Source organism: Phalacrocorax carbo, chromosome 2, assembly GCF_963921805.1.
Source record: "Phalacrocorax carbo chromosome 2, bPhaCar2.1, whole genome shotgun sequence".
Taxonomy (NCBI): Eukaryota; Metazoa; Chordata; class Aves; order Suliformes; family Phalacrocoracidae; genus Phalacrocorax; species Phalacrocorax carbo.
In genome coordinates, this window is record NC_087514.1 from 99,666,561 (window position 1) to 99,685,318 (window position 18,758).

The 18,758-nt window shown below is 39.2% G+C and overlaps 1 protein-coding gene across 12 annotated transcripts in view; it reads right to left on the reverse strand.

Moving 5' to 3' along the window:
* KIF13A (kinesin family member 13A) overlaps positions 1-18,758 on the reverse strand; it is a 128,765-nt gene that overhangs the window by 45,790 nt on the left and 64,217 nt on the right. For 9 of the 12 annotated variants that reach the window (XM_064443662.1, XM_064443659.1, XM_064443671.1 and 6 more), the window contains 5 exons: positions 8,624-8,716; positions 7,959-8,139; positions 6,846-6,933; positions 5,386-5,520; positions 4,750-4,862 (listed from right to left, as the gene is read on the reverse strand). In XM_064443662.1, coding sequence (XP_064299732.1) covers positions 4,750-4,862; positions 5,386-5,520; positions 6,846-6,933; positions 7,959-8,139; positions 8,624-8,716 — 610 coding nt within the window. The remainder of the gene's footprint in view (positions 1-4,749; positions 4,863-5,385; positions 5,521-6,845; positions 6,934-7,958; positions 8,140-8,623; positions 8,717-18,758) is intronic. The other 3 variants (XM_064443663.1, XM_064443667.1, XM_064443668.1) reach the window with 1 other exon arrangement.

The window sequence follows — 18,758 nt, forward strand, 5'->3', positions numbered from 1 at the left end:
TGACACTGTTACAAATCAGTGTTGGCAGCACAGCAAGAATCCCCTGCCTCCAGAAGCAATGTTTTAAGAGCACTGTCTCAACAACAGACTAAAACTGGACAATTCTTTAGCCATAAGGAGGCATTCTCAGGACAAAGCCAGCTATGGACCAGGAGAACTAGTCTGCCTGATGAACCAGCAACTAGTCAGTCATCACATGACAATGGAAGACTGATCATCAGAAGAGACAGATTAGAAGATCCCTTGACAAATGGGTTGACTTATAATTGAGGTGGAGCCTCACTGGCTTCTTGTTGGGGGAATAGACCAAACAATCTCCTAGTCACAAAAAAGCTGCAAGGCATGAAAGAGAAAAGCCACCAAACTGCTTAGCAGACAGCCACATCCCAAACACCATTCTAGAATCGTGAAGAAAACACTGATAACTCATTCATTTTGGTACACATACCACTTCCACCAACAGGGGTAACTGTATTAGCAATCTACGCAAAGCGTATGTGCATTATATTACCCGATTGTTATACAACCCTGTGTAAATGTGAAATGACATCGGGGCTCATGGGGGAGTATGTTTAAGGTAATGAGCTGGTTCAGGAGCCTGAGAATATTAAACAGATGCCTAAAGGGCAGCACTGAAGCCCAAGAGCACACTGCTCCGTCATACTCATGCCCAATTATCCAGCTACTCTTTATAACTACCAAGGAAAACTTCAGCAGCATGACAATTAGATAGTCAAATAAATCTTTAATTGTACTCTTCCGCTCCATCCATTTGAGATTTCTTTTCAAAGTAGTAGTACTGTTTTAGTTGGTAGGCCGTGTTTGCACAATATTTGTAAAAGGGCCTTAGTGCTGCTTGAAACTACCAGTGGTTCAGAAATAACATCTAGAAAATGAGAGAAATGTTGCAGAATATTTCAAGGAAGACTTCTGAGGGTAAGGTAACAAGAACCATTACATGTGTCACAAAAGATGTCCCATATTGCATATAGCACAAAGTGGTATGAAGATTCAGCATAGACCAGAAGGCAAAATTAAAGAAAAATAAATTTAATGAGAGGCTAGGCAGTCTTATCTCCCAAGAGAGCACTCTATTTTGTAAATTTGTCTATAGGATAACTTTCCAACTCACATCTGAAAAATTCACAGCAAAAAGGACAGTTAGCTTTAGACTGAGTTAAACAAAAGCCTAACAAACCCTGAAAGCTTATGGAGGAAGATAGGGAGGGGGAGTTGGTTCTTGCCTCCAGTCTCTGGTCTCCACAGATGGGGACAACAGCATGCTAAACGTGAGAAAAAACAGTAGGATGCTGTATGCTGCTCCATAGCAACCTCCTACAACATGACTTGAAAAGCACCACCAGCACATTTCCAATGCAGTCCACCCTCAAGGAGCATAAAGTTTAAAAAAAAAAAAGCAAAACCCCAAAATTCACCCTGGCCTGTTTTCATCTGGTTCCTGTTTAAATGACAGGAAACATGAAAACCAAAGCCAAAAAACTGAGGGAGAGGGAAGAAAAGGACAGTCAAAACAGAGATTGGAAGAACAGGGATTCAAAAAGGCCTGTCACTGAAAGCTATTTCACAACAGGGCTGCAACACCAATTTGAGTTATGGACACTGCATTTTAATAAACAGGAAATTATAAGCTACAGTTTATTAATACAGGATTAAAAGATGTGAGATTATTTCTGCTCCTTATAAATACTGATTTTATTGTAAGACTGTTAACATCTGCAATAAAAGCCAAACTGGAGTATTTATATATTCTACTTGAGATTTCATAATACAAAGCTCTTTAAAGACTTTGAGGAAAGCAGTAAAAGAAATGGCTGCCCAACAAAGTAATTACAGGACTCATCGGCTGCTTTGCTTCATGCTAAATGATGCATCAGAGATCCGTCATTACTTTGATCCTATCTCACACTACTTAAATAATGAATCAACCAGAAGGCCTAAGCCCATAGCACACGGCAGACTGAGGCAATTCAGAAGCAGCAGAGTGAACTTAGGTGATGCAAGAGCATGGGAAAGTGCCATTTCTGCACAACTTCTGTTCTCTTTGTCCCTATTCCTCAGGCACGACCAGGCTGCCCTTGCTAGTGGGCAGCGGGAAGCTCACACACTCCCACCACTGGCCTGAGCCAACTCTGTCCCCAAGTGACACCCATTCAAGCTACTTCTGCACAATTTATAACCAAATTCTTCAGCGAGTAGAATCCACCTTCCTATTAGTTAATTCTGAATACAAAAAAACCTCTCTAAAATCAGATTGGAGTCAGACCTGTCCCAACCCATTCCTTCCCCCCGCCTACATTTTAAAGGCTTCTTTTTGCATTCTCAAAATGACAACGGCTATGATTTTACTAATCAGAGTTAAAATTGCAGACTGCTCACAGAAGGTATTTTTCTTCGCCACTAATTGACAGCTTGTTTATTCTGCTTCCTCCTACTACTGTATTGTAGAAATTCTTTGTCTACACCACAAAGAGTTCTTAAGCACCTGTGTTTCTACTCTCAGCCTGGGAACTAGCACATCCTGGGGAGGGACAAGCACATCCAGCTTTCCTATGAGGTATGACAAGTCCGTCAAAAACCTGGATAATAAAGAGCAGGCACCCAGCACCCTCACCAAGGCAACTCCGCATCAGCTTTGAGAAAAAACAGAAGTAATCTTTATTACAACTTTATGAAGATGTTAACAAAATGACACAACTCTCCGTTGTTTCCGTAAGCGGGAGAGCAATCCGTCGCCTCCCCTCTGCAACATGCTGTCCCAAGACAGGAAAGAGTGTTTACAACAGGATGAGTTGTGGGACGGAAGCAGCAGCTACCAGAGCCCTAGCCAGGTTTCATGCAGAAAACAAAGAGCAGAGAAACCTGAAGAGACTGGCTGAATGTCAAACTACACCATTTTGGTATGCACAGATGAGCGTACATTTTCCCTGCCTTGTAAATACAACAGGCATATTATTTCCACATTCTTCTTCAATGCAATGAAACCTAGCGCAAGCAGCAAATTCATTTGCCAGGTAATTTCAGCAGCTCCATTTTTAATCTCATTAAACACAGCACGTGCTACCAATCCAAGTTACTGCTTTTTTATAAAAGAATAAAAAATAATTTTAAAAAGGAGCCGACGCAGTAAGGTATATGGTTTAGGCACACCGTATCACTCCAGAAAATATTATTGCCTTTCCCTAGTAAGTAAGGTGCGTAACACCCAAAACAAGATCATACACAATGTTCTCTGAAGAACTAGTCTGATAAGACACATATACCAATCTTGGGCCTTTCAGCAAAAGTCAGACTTCATTAAAGCTTTGGCTTTCGTTTTCACGTTTCCCATCATTTAAAGAAGAACCAGAGGAAAACTGTAACAGCAAAAATCTAACAGAAGACATGAAGCACAGCACTAATAATTCTGTTTTGCCTACAAGTTCCAAGGAGATTTCAAATAGAGAATACTTAATAAATGGACGAAGTAACACAGATTTATACCATATAATAATTTAATTGATGGGAAAATGTAGAGCTGTCCACTTTTCTTTTTAAAATACCTTTTACAAAAAGTTTGGTGCTTGCATCTGAAGTCCTGTGTTGTCAAAAAGGTTCATCATGGGCAAAACAGCCTTCCCCTACTGCATCAATACCGTAGAAGTTTAATACTGAGTAAACATCCTAACAGGATAAAAAGGGAAGTCTTTTTTTATCTATAGCTACACTTGCAATTTGTTAATAGCTATTGGGAGAGTTGACTTTTGAATTCTTCCCCAAGAATTAGAAAGAAACACTTAATTTCACCTTTGCTTATGCAAAATACAAATACAGTTTCTAATAAAACCAACTGAATTTAACTAGTAACCTGAGGGGTAAAGGTACAATACCTGCCATTAGGGAAACAGAGACACACCATTTTGTTTCACAAGGACTATGCCAGTGTGGCTACCAATATGATGCACTGAACACGAAGTAGATTAGAAATTAAGCTAGAAAGAACAAACATCTTCAAACTCTAAAAAGAGGTAATTTAAAATCATTTTAAGTATGAATGCTGTTCAAAATACTTTGTGCTGTCATTGTTAACGTAAAATATAAAAACATTTTGTAACATTTTAAAATTAAATTGAAAAAGCAGTAGCTTTTAATGTAACAGTTGAACTCTCTCTTTCCCAGGAAAATTAGTATACTTAACACAGCGGTAATAGCGAGCTAAATTCTTGCTTTTGGGCATTGACACAGTAATTACGGTAAAAGAGTGCCTTGAAACTTGTCACTGCTTGAATGCAAATGCTCAAGGCAATGCTAAACTAACACGGCTTCATTCTGATCTGGCTTTCTTAAACTGTGAATTATACTCTTACCTATTTTAATACATGTTGGAACAAAGCCATTCAACTCTGCAACTTTGCATTCTCCCTTAAGCAGATGATGACACAAACACATGAGCCTGGGGACAGGGTGTATAAATGAATCACAAAAGGTATATGCTTAATTAAAGAGCGCTGCTGTCACTTTTTCCAGATAAAATTCATATAGCCCTCATCTGAGTCAAATATGAATCAGGGTCCCTATGCCAATGTAACGAAACACGTGGTATTTAGCACAGAGCCGCTGAAAGAGCCATATCGAACTGCTTCTGACAAGGTCTACCATCTGAACTGACTTGTGACAAGCAGATCAAGAAGAGGAAACGACAGTGATTCTTACAAGATTAAACTCTGCAACCTGCGTATGCCAATGTCTTACTTGTTTATGTTGCTGCCTTCCTTCAGACGCTCTCCTGCAGCTCCTGTTTTGGACACTCTCTCACTCCCAGCCAAATCCACCAGGCTGACCTTGCTGACCTTCTCTCCAGAATTCTGTGCAGATGGGACATGGGAGAACAACAGCTAAGAAACAAACATCGGCACAAACTGCTAACACATCCGACACTGGTACCGTGAAACACTGTTCTTCATAATAATGTGTGTTAAAGTATCAAATTCAAGATATGAGAGAAGAAGGGACTGTCAGAGTTTTTATAGCTCTTTAATCATATATTTTACTGTAAGGGGCTGAAGCACTAACGAACAAGAATCAGCTGCGTGCTAACATCAATAACCCTGCTAGCACAGTAGGCCATTAAAATATATCAACTTCAGCAACAGTTAAGACCTAAGACAGGTTTCATGGTGGCAATATAATCTTAAAAAGTGATCCAACTGCTTGTTTTATCTGGTGTGCTTCTTCACTCTTCCAGGATTCTCTCAATCTTACGGTCTTGTCAATATTGCTTTGATTACTGGACACCATGACATTAAAAGTAGAACCACGGCTAAACAGATAAGAGGAGAGAAGAAGAATTCACCACAACTTCATAAATTAATCAATGGAAATACGTACACCAGAATGCAGGTCATAAAGTGTCTGAGTCACTATAATGTTGAATACTGCATGAGAACGGCTGCTTTCTTCATTCATGTTGGTTGCAGCAACTGTTCGTGATTTATTTCCCTCCGACATCAGTGACTCAATATCCTAGAGCAAAAAGAGTAAAAAATGATGCTAGGATAAAAGCAAGTATTGTGCTTGCTGAACAAAGTCACCATCTAGATAGAAGGGCGTGTACATGCAAGGAGAGAGGAAGAAGGGAAGGTAGAAGTAATGAGAATATTCGTTGCACATTTTGAGATGCATCGATACAGAGGGTACATAATTCCAGAGAACGATGTTAAATCACATCTCTGTTTTAAGCTTTGTGCTTAAAAGCCCAGCAACTACATTCAATGTGCCCTCTCCTTATCTGCTGCTGAAATATGTTGGAAACATCCACATTACAAATCATATTGTTTAATGCCAGTAATCAGGCCAGCACAGATCTACTTATACAAGTGAACACAATGTGTCTCCTACTGAATTGCACTAATACTACCTTCACTTAATTGGCTCAAAGGGTTACCTCACTCGGAGCCTGTACCTTCACACAATAGTAAAAACAAAGACGACTATGCCAAGTCTGATACGTATGTGCTTGCTGAGTCTCCCAGGACAGTTTCATAAAAGTCATCAGCTAAAAAAAACTAGTTCTGGACAAAATTTCCTAGAATTTGAACAAAGGTGTGCTTTCAAATTACACAATTCACCATAAAAGCTGCAAAAGTAGTTTTTATGACTCTATAATATTCATAGATGCTTCAAAAACATAAAAATCCCCATTAAAAAAAGAAAAATGGTTCCCACATAATGCTACATAAAGAACAAACATTCTTAAAAAAACATTTCCAAATCAGCTTCCTCACAAAAAGAAAGGCCTGCGCCATTCATAAAACTGCAATGCTTTAATTTATTTCCACCATTGTAGCTATCATAGTTCACAGGCTTCTACAACACTGATTTATTTGAATGTGTTTTAGTAACTCAAGGGGGCTCAGATGCTGTTGTGATTTAAATTACAAATTATATAAGCCATGTTGTAGCTCCTCATGCAATATACCTGTATAAAATAAGAGGTCGTATTCAACAAGAAAATCAAAGGGGTTCATGGTGGAAGACTAATATTCTTATTTTGGGGGCCTCGTATTTCCTGCGTTAAGGAAAAATTCTGTTCTTGGTGTATACTATATGCATTGAAAACTGGAAAACAAAGATACCGCTATTATATTTTTAAGCAATATGAAGGCAAACCAATACTTTTACATGAAATAGATACTCCTGAAGAATTAGATAAGAGTTTTGCAATTGCCAGAGACTATAAACACTCTAGAACCAAACTGTCTGGATAGACACTAGTTTATCGCTTATAAGATTCCTATTACTTATGTACACAGGTGTTATTTATAAACTTGTAATTGGTTTAGATTTACCTCAAAGTTTGTAACAGCCAGCTGAGACAGGCCATCTACATATGGTCCCAACACTTTGTGCTCTCGAACCTTAAGGGACTGCCGACTCCTATGGAATAAAGTAGACTTTATGCACAATCCACTAGTGTGAACTTTATTGAAAAACAAAAATTGTAGTATGAAGTAAGAATCTTCTATGAAGCAGAAGTCAATTGTAACAGGAGGAAAAAATTCTTCCAGAATTGTGTTTAATTCAAACAAACAATAAAGACTCAAACGAATCTAACTGGTTTTAATCTATAGACCATCCCACCCCAGTATTTGTGTCTGGAACAAAACCCTGAAATGCCTATTTGGCAGAAAGAATTCTGACAAAAAAAGAAAACCAAAAATCCTCCTCCCTCCCCCAAGCCGTTTGCTAAAGCTTTAATTCTCCTTGCATTTTCCACACTTTATTAACATGTATCAAGTAGGTCTCAAATATACCTTTTTACCTAACTTGCATACTTCTTCACCTAGTGCAATTATGTTTAAGACTCAAAATATATACCACATACATCAATGCTCAGCCAAAAAAAAAAAAACCAACCAACCAAAAAAAACCCCTATCAAACTACCTCTTGTCTAGACATCTCCAAGCCAACGAGCTTAACCAGTATTTTTGTGTAGACAAAACGGAAGGAAGAGTGCTGTGAGTATATTCTGAGGTGTTACCCTTCCACATTCAAAAAGTTCAACGTCTAAACCAGGAGAACAAATTGTAAATAAGCTTCAAACTCCTGCTAGCTGATGAAAATTTTTACCTGAATAGGGCCTGGATCATATGGTAAAAATACCTCAGGGTTTACCTGTACATAGTCTTGCTTTCTGGTGGTAAACTACCACATACAGCATTTTTTTGCATCATTATGATAGCATCCTAATATTTAAATTGATCCACACTGATTACTACTTCATATACAAGCTTTACATGGACAATCTCTTCTTTCTGGTTTTAATACCTGATGCTTTCTACAGAAGTCATATAAACATACACTCTGAAAAAGCCTTCTCAAGGATTTCCAAAAGCAATTTCTACTTTCATAGTTTCAGACAAAAACGAGGAAGGCTGTCAGGGACAGTGAAGCTACTCACCCTTTTGGGTCAAGCAGATCTCTAACTTTCTCATTGTAGATTTCCATATAGGACACTTCGACTTTAAAAGTATGAGATTCATTTTCTTCCACTGAGATTCTCTGAAATAAAGCACAACAGAGCCGTGGGATCAGACCCAGCTGCTCTGCATTGCCCATCATTGAAAAGGATTTTCCTGAACCTAAAGGAAAAAAGGAGAAGAAAATGCTTTAGACTGTAGTTTCTGAGCTGGTCGTTTGTTCACGAAGCACACATTTTAATTTTTTGTTTCCTCAGAAGCACATATCAGAACAACCTGATGGGCTATTGCAGACAGATAGCTGGCTCTTTGGACTACAAGGTACAGGTAAACAAAAAGACATTATCTTAAAGTTTTCTTTCTGGCAGGGCCATTACTTGGGACCCCTTTGAACACACAAACTCAAAAGATCGAATGAGCCTTCGGTATGAACTACTCCTTTCAGGCTTTGAAAGTAGCCCCAAAAAGCAGGAACATATTTAGAGAGCTACTTTAACTTTACATTGTCACTGGCTGTGCTAAATGTTTGACATTTAACATTATGGTATTTCTGAATAAAATTTTTAAATACTGTCTAGCTTAATATTAATGTTTTGTTCTTCCCACGTGCACAAAAATGTTCTTCCCCTTTACACAGGAGACTCACCTGTCTGTCCATAGGCAAAAATACAAGCGTTATATCCCTGAAAGGCCTTTTCAAGAATTCCTTCTCCAAGGCACTTAAACACCACTTCTTGACCTATAAAAATAATTATTTTGAAGTTTATTTCAAATTGAGAAACAGACTAAAATTTACTGAAAGTGGGGAAAAAAAGGTTTGTAAATTATTTTTTATTATCGAGTGCACTGATGAACAAATGATTTCACATACAACTGAGTGACAAGTTCAAAACTGTTGCCTGAAACTAGTGTAACAGCTACCTCTGTGTTTAAATATATTGCTGATTTTCCTGTGAAGGAAACACTTCTTCAAAATGTGTCATATAAGTTGAATGCTTAGAAAGTAACATTGATATCTACATTTTTTATTATTTAAGTATAAATTTTGCAATTAACATACATTATTTAATCACAAACTATACCCAAAAGGCTTCTGTAACAGAACTGCAATGAAATCCACCAGTGCACTAGGATATTAGAGGTAGAACAAATATCATACCAGAAATACTAGTGGTTGCTCTCTTGGGAACTGGCCTCAAGTTTCACCATAAGCTATTATGATTTACCCCGTGGCAAGGTGATGCCGGAACCAAGATAAAAGCATTTTGATGACATTCAGGCAGAAAGCGCATATTAGGACGCTGCAAGACTTCAACAGAACTGTTTGGGGATATATTCTGGCAAATCCATAGTTTGAAACATCAGCTGCAGAATTTCATCATCTGAAAATTGTCTCCCTGTGCCAGGCAGATTTTAGATGCACTTCAATCTTTTAGATGTAGGAGATTAAAACAGGCATAGTGGTTGGGTTTTTTAATAGGAAAGCCCGGAATTTGTACACCACAAAGAGGGTCAACGGGTTGTCTGCTTTGAGTTCTGATCAGAGAATTATACCAGCTGTGTGTATACCCAAAACAAGTAGAGCTGAGCTAAAGACAGTATTTATACACCTTTAAATTTACATTCACTGCCTGGTGACTTTCTGAACAGCTATGATCAGCTGCATCTCTCGTTTTGGTAAGTTAACTTCTTCTGGCAACTGCTGAAACTATTTTGTACAGTGGATGCAATAGTGACTTCCATAGTCCTCAAAATGGAACACACTGGCATATATATTTATGTATTGCATGAGAATATTTATACTCCGTGATCTTTGAGTAATTGGTAGCCCAGATAAATCCTGCAGAAAAACCTCTGGAATGATTTACAGACACGTAAACAGGTCTAAAAGTTAGTGCATTACCTTTATCTTCCTTTAACCTAATGTTTCTTTTGCTGTAAAAGGAAAAAAGAGTGCAGGCATGCCCTATCAAATAAACGGTCTTTGTGTATCTTTCCAGTTGAATTTCTAAAACTCCAAAGTGGTATTGCTCCTTGGATTAACACAGTTCAGAAATGCTGAATACAAGAATTAAAACCAGAGGACAATATGCTGTACTCTGAAATAACTCCATCTCCTTCCCCACGCACATTCATTCAATTCTCATTCGACTTATGATCATTGGGTCACTTTATTATATTTATGTTGAGAGAGCACTGCTTAGCAGGGAAACAGCTATAGAGCATGTAAAACTACTGAGGAATGAATGGAGAAAATATCAGCACAAGATTAATAAGAATGTACAATACACAAAAATTTGCTTCCCAACCAGCTCCTGAAAGCCCATTTTGAAGTTACCAAGGATCATATAGGCAGGGAGCCACTTACCATCTTGCTGAGCAAGAACACAAAAATCAAGCAAAGACTGAAGCTGAGTATTAAGTATTAAGAGACAAAAAGCATATATATTCCACAACGATTGCGAGTGGAGAATAAAACCATTTGTCAGAAGAGGAAAAAACTTATTACCCACGTCTGACCAGCAATAAAACTGTAACTTCCTCCATATTTCCCAAGAAAAAACAGATATCAAAAACTGTTATAAAACAGCGAAGAGTCATGATAACAACCAGATGACCTACAGAATCTCCTACTGCTAAATACCAGGAAAGGAACCCAGTTCGAATCTCACAGGCAAAGCTGGGTTTTTATTTTTTAGAGGAGATTTAATTCTCAAACGGTCAACACTAAAACTGAAAAGTCAATTGGACACTGATACATAATTCTAAAATTGTGGGTTTATTACAGTTTTTAAGAGCTCAGCAATATAAATATAGACAAATGGGTCACTAAAGAGTGATGTTTGTAGTAACCAGTCAAATTATCATGGGAGAAAATAAAATCTGGTTTTAAGTGCAGTCACAGAAAAGAGCACAAGATATTAAACTTCAGTTATGGATATTTTATGCATTTGCTAACCTAGTGCACTGTTGAGGTTAGCATCGTTATCAACCATGAGGTTTTGATATTTTTCATTAAGCAACCTTATTGCTTCTCCCATTAATTTAATAGTGGGTGTGCAAAGTGATTACAAAATCTGTATTCTAAAGAATTATGTCTACATGCACTTACAGTCCACAAAATAATGCAGTTCCATTGTCTACTGCATTCTTGTTTTGCTAAATAAACCTATATCACCTGCAATTAATACTTTTGCTTGTTTACAGGACTCTTCTTCCACAGATACCTAGTGTTTAAAAAGGTAAACAGGGGTTTTAACTTGATTCTAACTTAATTTCCAGAAAAAGGGAAAAATACAGGAAAAAAAATTTAGTTAACAGAAAGATTTCCCCTACACCAACCTTTATTGTCTTTAAGACAGGGATTCCCAATCTTCCAGCTGGCTAAGACCATACAGCCTCTTATAGAGGCAACTAAAGGACACCCATCCTGTCCTCCCATCATCTGCTCAGAACATAGGCACGCCTTAGGAGACTGATGGACATGCAGTCAGTCAATCTGGGAAAAGCATACCCAAGATCACCAGGGAGCCCAGGGTGAGTGTACAAGCTGCTAATTCTCACAGGCCTGGTCCTCCTGTCTGCTCATCCCTTTGAAGAAAAGGGAACAAAGCCTGGTGAACTCTTCTTGCAGACTACAGTCTAAATAATCTTGTTTCTTTTACTTTAAGGAGCAAGACTGTTAACCTGGAATCACACAGTGAGAAAGGTTATCAGATGTAAAATGTGTTCGTCTGATTCGTGTCAATATGGAACAATGCTAGAGTCACACGGTGAAGTGTGACCCTCTAGCATTTGACCGTTCTGTTTGTGCTTGTATAACGGAGAGGCCGTTCAGTGTTCAATTGAATTGTTAACTGTCTTAATGGTTGGGATGTTGATTGACAATTTGTGTAGTTAATTGTTAAGAAAGAATTTTAGTTAGGAGTAGAAACTAACATCTGAGAATTTTAACAAGATAATAAATAATGCTTAGGCCAGACAAGATGGCATTAGCAATGAATGCTTCACTGTCAAGAGGCCTCCTAAAAGGATACAACTCAGTAACTTCAAGGACTAACAGTGGAAACATCTTGCTACAAAGGAGAGAAAGAAGATAAGGGAAGGCCACAAATCAGCCAGCAGTGATAACAGGGAACTTCTTGGCTCAGGAGGCGCTGAAGCATGAAAACTGGGGGAAAGGTAATTCCGGCAGGGGGAGATTGCGACCACCGACCCAATTCAGGACCAAAAAGACTTGCCCCCCCACACCTGTAAAGAGCATGCGTGCTCATCTACATGGCAAGCGTGGCTAATTTAAATACGGCTGACCAACGGCAAGTGGAATGCTTATCACTGACCAAAGAGTGTAAACTTAGGCGTGTTTTTACTAATTGTTATTAATTAAGTAACTGAATATAAACCCTGTAGTATCGTATGACGGTATGCACGTTAGGCGGAAGGATCCCCCGTGCATCCAGCGCTGCTTGCTTGTCTCTATTCAATAAATTGTATACTTTGATTAAAATTCCTTTGAAGGCTAAATTAATCATAACAATTGGGGGCTCGTCCGGGATGGTCTTGGTTCCTGAATTCTGACTTGATCTAGGAGGGGCGCCCCACCATTCGGTGGCTCCTGGTCAGGTTGGGTCAGGGCTAACGCCATCCTGAACCCGAACAGGGACAAGCAAGGAATTTAATTTTTATAAGCTCCCTTGCCGGCTGCAGCAGTTTGTTTTGCCCGTAATTCTGCGCGCGAAGATCCAAGCGAAGACGACGGAGTCGTAAGGATTTAGGTTGTATACCGTTTGGTTGGGTGGGATTCGGTTGCCTGTGTGTGTAAGAGTGTGACTGAGACAGAACCTAGTTCTGAAGTGATTGTGGAGGTCTTCTAACCGCGGTTCCAATCTCCCGCGAGGGACTTGGCCGGTGAAGGACCGAAGCGATTCCTATAGGATTCGTGGGTGGGTGATAGGTCCTAAACCCCCTGCAAGACACTCTTACCGGTAACCAAGGGCTGTAGGAATTGCCACAGTAAAATTCCTAGATGGGTCAGACAAATTCGAGGACCCAGGACCAGAAGAAAGGGAGCAAATTACCAGACATACCATCAGAAAGTCCATTGGGAATAATGATTAGAAATTGGAATGAAAGGGGCCCCAGAAAAGGAAAAAGTAAATTAAAATTGGTTCAATATTGTATGGTTGAATGGCCGAAGAAACCTTTAAGACCACTTGTCTTTTGGCCTGTTTTTGGATCTTTTGAAGACTGGATTTGCCAGGCCTTGAATATATATGTTAATTCAAAGGAACCTTTTAGTCAGGAAGAAAGTGAATATGCAGAATTATGGATCAGGACTTCACGTCCTTTTCCAGCCTCAATACTTACATTAAAGAAAAGAGATGAAAACTTTGAGGAAGAAGAAGGAGATAAAAATGAAAAAGGAAGGGAAAAAGATGATAAATGGGAACCACTGGATAACCTGCCGCCCCCATATCCTAATAATTCACCTCTGGCAGCGGCTTCCCCTCCAGTGGCCGTAGTATCTCCACCAGTCCCACCGTTATCCCTGCCTCCCCCACCAACAGCACCGGAATTAGATAAACCACCGACTGCATGTACGAGAAGTAGGACTGCCGTATCTGAGGGGGCTTGTCTATATCCCTTACGAGAGGTACCCCTCGGAGGCAATCAGGGAGGCATCGGGTTTGTGGCAGTCCCATTAAATACCACAGATGTAAGAAACTTTAAGAAAGAAATGGGGACCCTATTAGATGATCCCCTCGGAGTATCTGAAAAACTAGATCAATTCCTAGGCCCCAATACTTATACCTGGGAAGAAATACAGTCCATTTTAGGAATCCTATTTACTGCTGAAGAAAGGGGAATGATTAGACAAGTTGGAATAAGGATTTGGGAAAGACAGAATCAAGCAGGGCTCCCGGGAGATCAGAAATGGCCAAATGTGGATCCCCAATGGGATCATCAACAACCTCAAGGAAGACAGAATATGAGGGATTTGAGAACGTTAATCATACAGGGAATAAGGGAAGCGGTTCCCCGAGGGCAAAACATTAATAAAGCATTTAATGAACAACAAGGAAAAGAAGAATCTCCAACAGAATGGTTGGAGAGGTTGAGGAAAAGCTTACAAATGTATTCTGGAATTGATCCGAATACAGTGGCTGGGACCGCAATCCTTAGAACACAATTCGTAGCTAAATCTTGGGGGGATATAAGAAGGAAATTAGAAAAGCTGGAAGACTGGCAAGAAAGAGGATTAGAGGAGTTACTTAGAGAAGCCCAAAAAGTTATGTTAGAAGGGATGAAGAAAAACAGAAAGCAAAAGCAAAAATTTTTGTAGCAGCAGTAAGAGAAAGTCAGAAAAATAAGACTCCGTCTGGAGAGAAAAGGGAAAAAAAAAATAGAGCAGACACCCCCGCGACAACCTTACCGAGAGAGATTTACAACTCCCGTCTGTTACTACTGTAACAAGAGAGGACACGTTCAGAAGAACTGCCGAAAACGGGAACAAGATGAGAGAATGTTTAAAGAAGAATAGGGGTGTCAGGGGCTATATCTTCTGGGGACTCCAACATCAACAGAGCCCTTGATAAAATTATTAATTGGTCCCCATAAAGAGGAAGTTTTATTTTTAGTAGATACAGGAGCTGAGAAATCAACCATTCAAAAACTTCCAAAAGGAATAGAAAAAGGGAAGAGCTATATGTCTGTAGTTGGGGCAAAAGGAGAACCTTTTAAAGTACCAATTTTGAAAGATGTAGAAATAGAGACAGAAAAGAAAATTTGCCTTAATGATTTACTTTTGCTCCCTGAAGCAGAGTACAATTTATTAGGAAGGGATTTGATTTTGAAGTTAAATTTGGGCATTCAGAGTAAAGGAGATAAATTGCAGATTAAATTATACACTTTAACACAAAAAGACGAAGAAGCTGTTAACCCCTCAGTGTGGTATAAAGAAGGGGAAATTGGAAAGATAGAAATGGACCCCATAAGTGTTCAAATTATAGATCCTTATCGCCCAATTAGAATCAAGCAATATCCTATACCCAGGGAGGGCCGAAAAGGATTAAAACCTGTAGTTGACAGACTTCTGGAAAAAGGAACTTTGGAACCATGTATGTCACCCCATAATACACCCATCCTCCCTGTAAAGAAGCCGGATGGCTCATACAGAATGGTACAGGATTTAAGAGCTGTAAATCAGCGAACGATCACTAAGTTCCCTGTGGTGGCAAATCCTTACACTTTACTGAGTCATATTTCTCCTAGATATACTTGGTATAGTGTAATAGATTTAAAGGATGCTTTTTGGGCCTGTCCTCTGGATGAGGAATCCAGAAATTATTTTGCCTTTGAGTGGGAGGACCCCGAAACAGGACGAAAACAACAATTAAGATGGACTGTGCTACCACAGGGGTTTACAGAGTCACCAAATCTATTTGGACAAACTTTAGAGAAAATCTTACAAGATTTTACATTACCCAAGGAGGTAAAATTATTACAATATGTGGATGATTTATTAGTAGCAGGAGAAACTGAAGAGGGGACCCGAGAGGCCACCATTAAATTGTTAAATTTTCTGGGGGAGAAAGGATTGAAGGTGTCCCGATCAAAGCTACAGTTTGTGGAACAGGAAGTAAAATACTTAGGACATTGGCTGAGTAAAGGAAGGAAGAAGCTAGATCCTGATAGGATATCTGGGATTCTATCCTTGAGACCCCCACAAACTAAAAAGGAAATTCGACAAATATTGGGATTATTAGGATACTGTAGACCGTGGCTTGAAAATTATAGTGAAAAGGTAAAATTCCTATATGAGAAATTAACTAATAACCAACTCAAGTGGTACATAGAAGATGACCAGAGATTCGAGGAAATAAAAAAGGCATTAATACAAGCACCTGTATTGAGCCTCCCAGATTTAGAAAAACCTTTCTATCTTTTTGTAAATACATCAAACCAGACAGCATATGGAGTTCTTACTCAGGACTGGGCAGGAATCAAAAAACCTGTGGGGTATTGCTCTAAGTTGCTTGATCCAGTAAGCAGAGGATGGCCTGCTTGCCTCCAAGCTCTGGTTGCCACAGCCTTATTAATAGAGGAAGTTCGAAAAATTACTTTTAGTGCTCCTTTAAAGGTGTATACCCCACACAATGTCAGAAATATTTTACAGCAGAAGGCAGAAAAATGGTTAACAGACAGCCGGATCCTAAAGTATGAAGCAATACTAGTAGACTCCCCTGATTTAGAATTGAGGGTGACTTCTGCCCAGAATCCAGCACAATTTTTGTTTGGAGAGTCATCAGAGAAAGAATTACAACATAATTGTTTAGAGGTAATTGAGACCCAGACTAAGGTGAGGCCAGATTTAAGGGATACTGAGTTGGAAGATGGGGAGGTGCTATTTATAGATGGTTCCTCCCGAGTGGTGGAAGGGAAAAGAAAATCAGGATATGCAATAATTAATAAGGACCTAGAACTTGTGGAGTCAGGACCCCTGAGTCCATCATGGTCAGCTCAAGCTTGTGAGCTGTATGCCCTCTGTAGGGCCCTGGAATTATTAAAAGGCAAAAGCGGGACTATATTTACAGATTCTAAATACGCATATGGGGTAGTCCATACTTTTGGGAAAATTTGGGAAGAAAGAGGTTTAATTAATACTCACGGGAGAAATCTAATACATCAAGAATTAATAGTAAAAATTTTAAAAGCATTAAGAGAACCAAAGGAAATAGCAGTGGTACATGTGAGAGGACACCAAAAAGGATTAGATTACCGAACTCGAGGGAATAATTTAGCGGATAAAGAGGCCCAGGAAGCAGCCCTGAGAACTAGGGCCGCTAAAATTAATGTAGTACAAACACAGGAGGACATCAGCAAAAAAAACACAGGAGGAGAAAGAGAAGAAGTTTACCCCTGAAGAAAAGATAAAAATGGAAAAAATAGGGGCTAAGTTAGAACAAGAAAAATGGATATTGCCTGACCGGAGAGAAATTCTGCCGAAAGCCTATGCCAGACAAATATTGGAACGTTTGCATGCGCAAACACATTGAGGTACAAAGGCGTTAAGTGATCATTTCCTTAAACAATTTGGCTGTATTGGGATTTTTGAAATAGCAAAGCAGATTACACAAGGATGCTTAACTTGTCAAAAGGTAAATAAGAAAGTGTTTCGACAAGTAGCAATAGGAGGGAGAAAAACAGCTTACAGACCTTTCGAGAAAGTACAAATAGATTTTACTGAACTACCTAAAGTAGGGAGAATAAAATATTTATTGGTAATAGTAGATCATTTGACACAATGGGTAGAGGCTTACCCTGTAGCACGGGCTACAGCACAGATGGTGGTAAAAATTTTATTGGAACATTTGATACCTAGATATGGGATAATCCAGTACATTGATTCTGACCAGGGCACACACTTTACTTCCAGAATAATAAAACTATTATGTCAATCTTTAAGCATTCAGTGGGAATACCACACTCCATGGCACCCACAAAGTTCGGGAAAAGTAGAAAGAATGAATCAAACAATAAAACAACAATTGGCTAAATTAATGATTGAGACACAATTGCCTTGGACGAAATGCTTACCATTGGCACTGTTAAATATAAGAACTAAACCATACAGTGAGACTGGATTATCACCATATGAGATGTTATATGGCATGCCCTACTTTCAAGGGATGCCTTTGGGGAATAATATAATTGAAGACCATAGTATCCAAAAATATATAATTACCATTGGAAAAAGATTAAAAGAATTAAGGGAGATTGGGATGGTGGCCCAGACACCACCTTTAGGATTTGCAATTCATCAGTTAGAACCAGGAGATAAGGTTCTAATAAAAACATGGAAAGAAAGAAACTTATCTCCCCTTTGGGAAGGACCTTTCCTTGTTTTATTAACTACAGAAACGGCTGTGAGAACTGCTGAAAAAGGGTGGACACATGTGTCGCGAGTGAAAAGTCCAGTGAAGGAGTGGACAGTCACATCTGAACCCGGAGAAACTAAGCTAACCATCAGAAGAACCTGATGAGGACATCGTCAAGGAACATAAGCTAAGTTGCTGTGGGAATTTTATTGTGACTACTCCTGTAGAATTGGTAAACGGAGAAGCTCCTAAATGAATACCCATTAGGGGAGACAATATGTCAATAAACAAGGATCAGTTAAATATTGGTTCCTGGGAATAGCAATAGGCTATCCATGGTATACCCTGGATTTCTTTCAGACATAGCATACGAATCCTTAAATACATTGAGGTAACTCAGGAAAGGACACCCCTTAAGATTATGGAAGAGGGCAAGACCGGATAGGGAACTGGTGCTGTGGTTTGAAAAGGTCTGCCAAGGGCTGCAACCCCTTTGGGCCGTGACCGCCAATCACTATGGCCCTTACCGGACCTCTTCTAGTCCTGCTTGGGGTGAGTTCCTTAACCCTGGCTGTGACAAACAACTGCAGTCAATGTGTGATAACCACTAGAAGGGGACGGATAAGTTCCCAAGCTTTGGTATATCATACTGTCTACGACTGTAAAGGCCAGGAAATAGGAAGCTGCATTCATAATCTGACCCAGTATGCTTTATGCAGAGAAGGTAACAGGACCGTATGCTATGATCCAAAAGAACTCCCTTACCAATATTGGGTAGAAATGAAAACAAATTCGGAAGTAGGAAGACTAATTGGAACAAGTAAGGTTATAGCATTTTATCATGAAATAGAAACAGGGGTAAAATATGAAATTCCCACAGTTGCTAAAAATCTATTTGTAAAT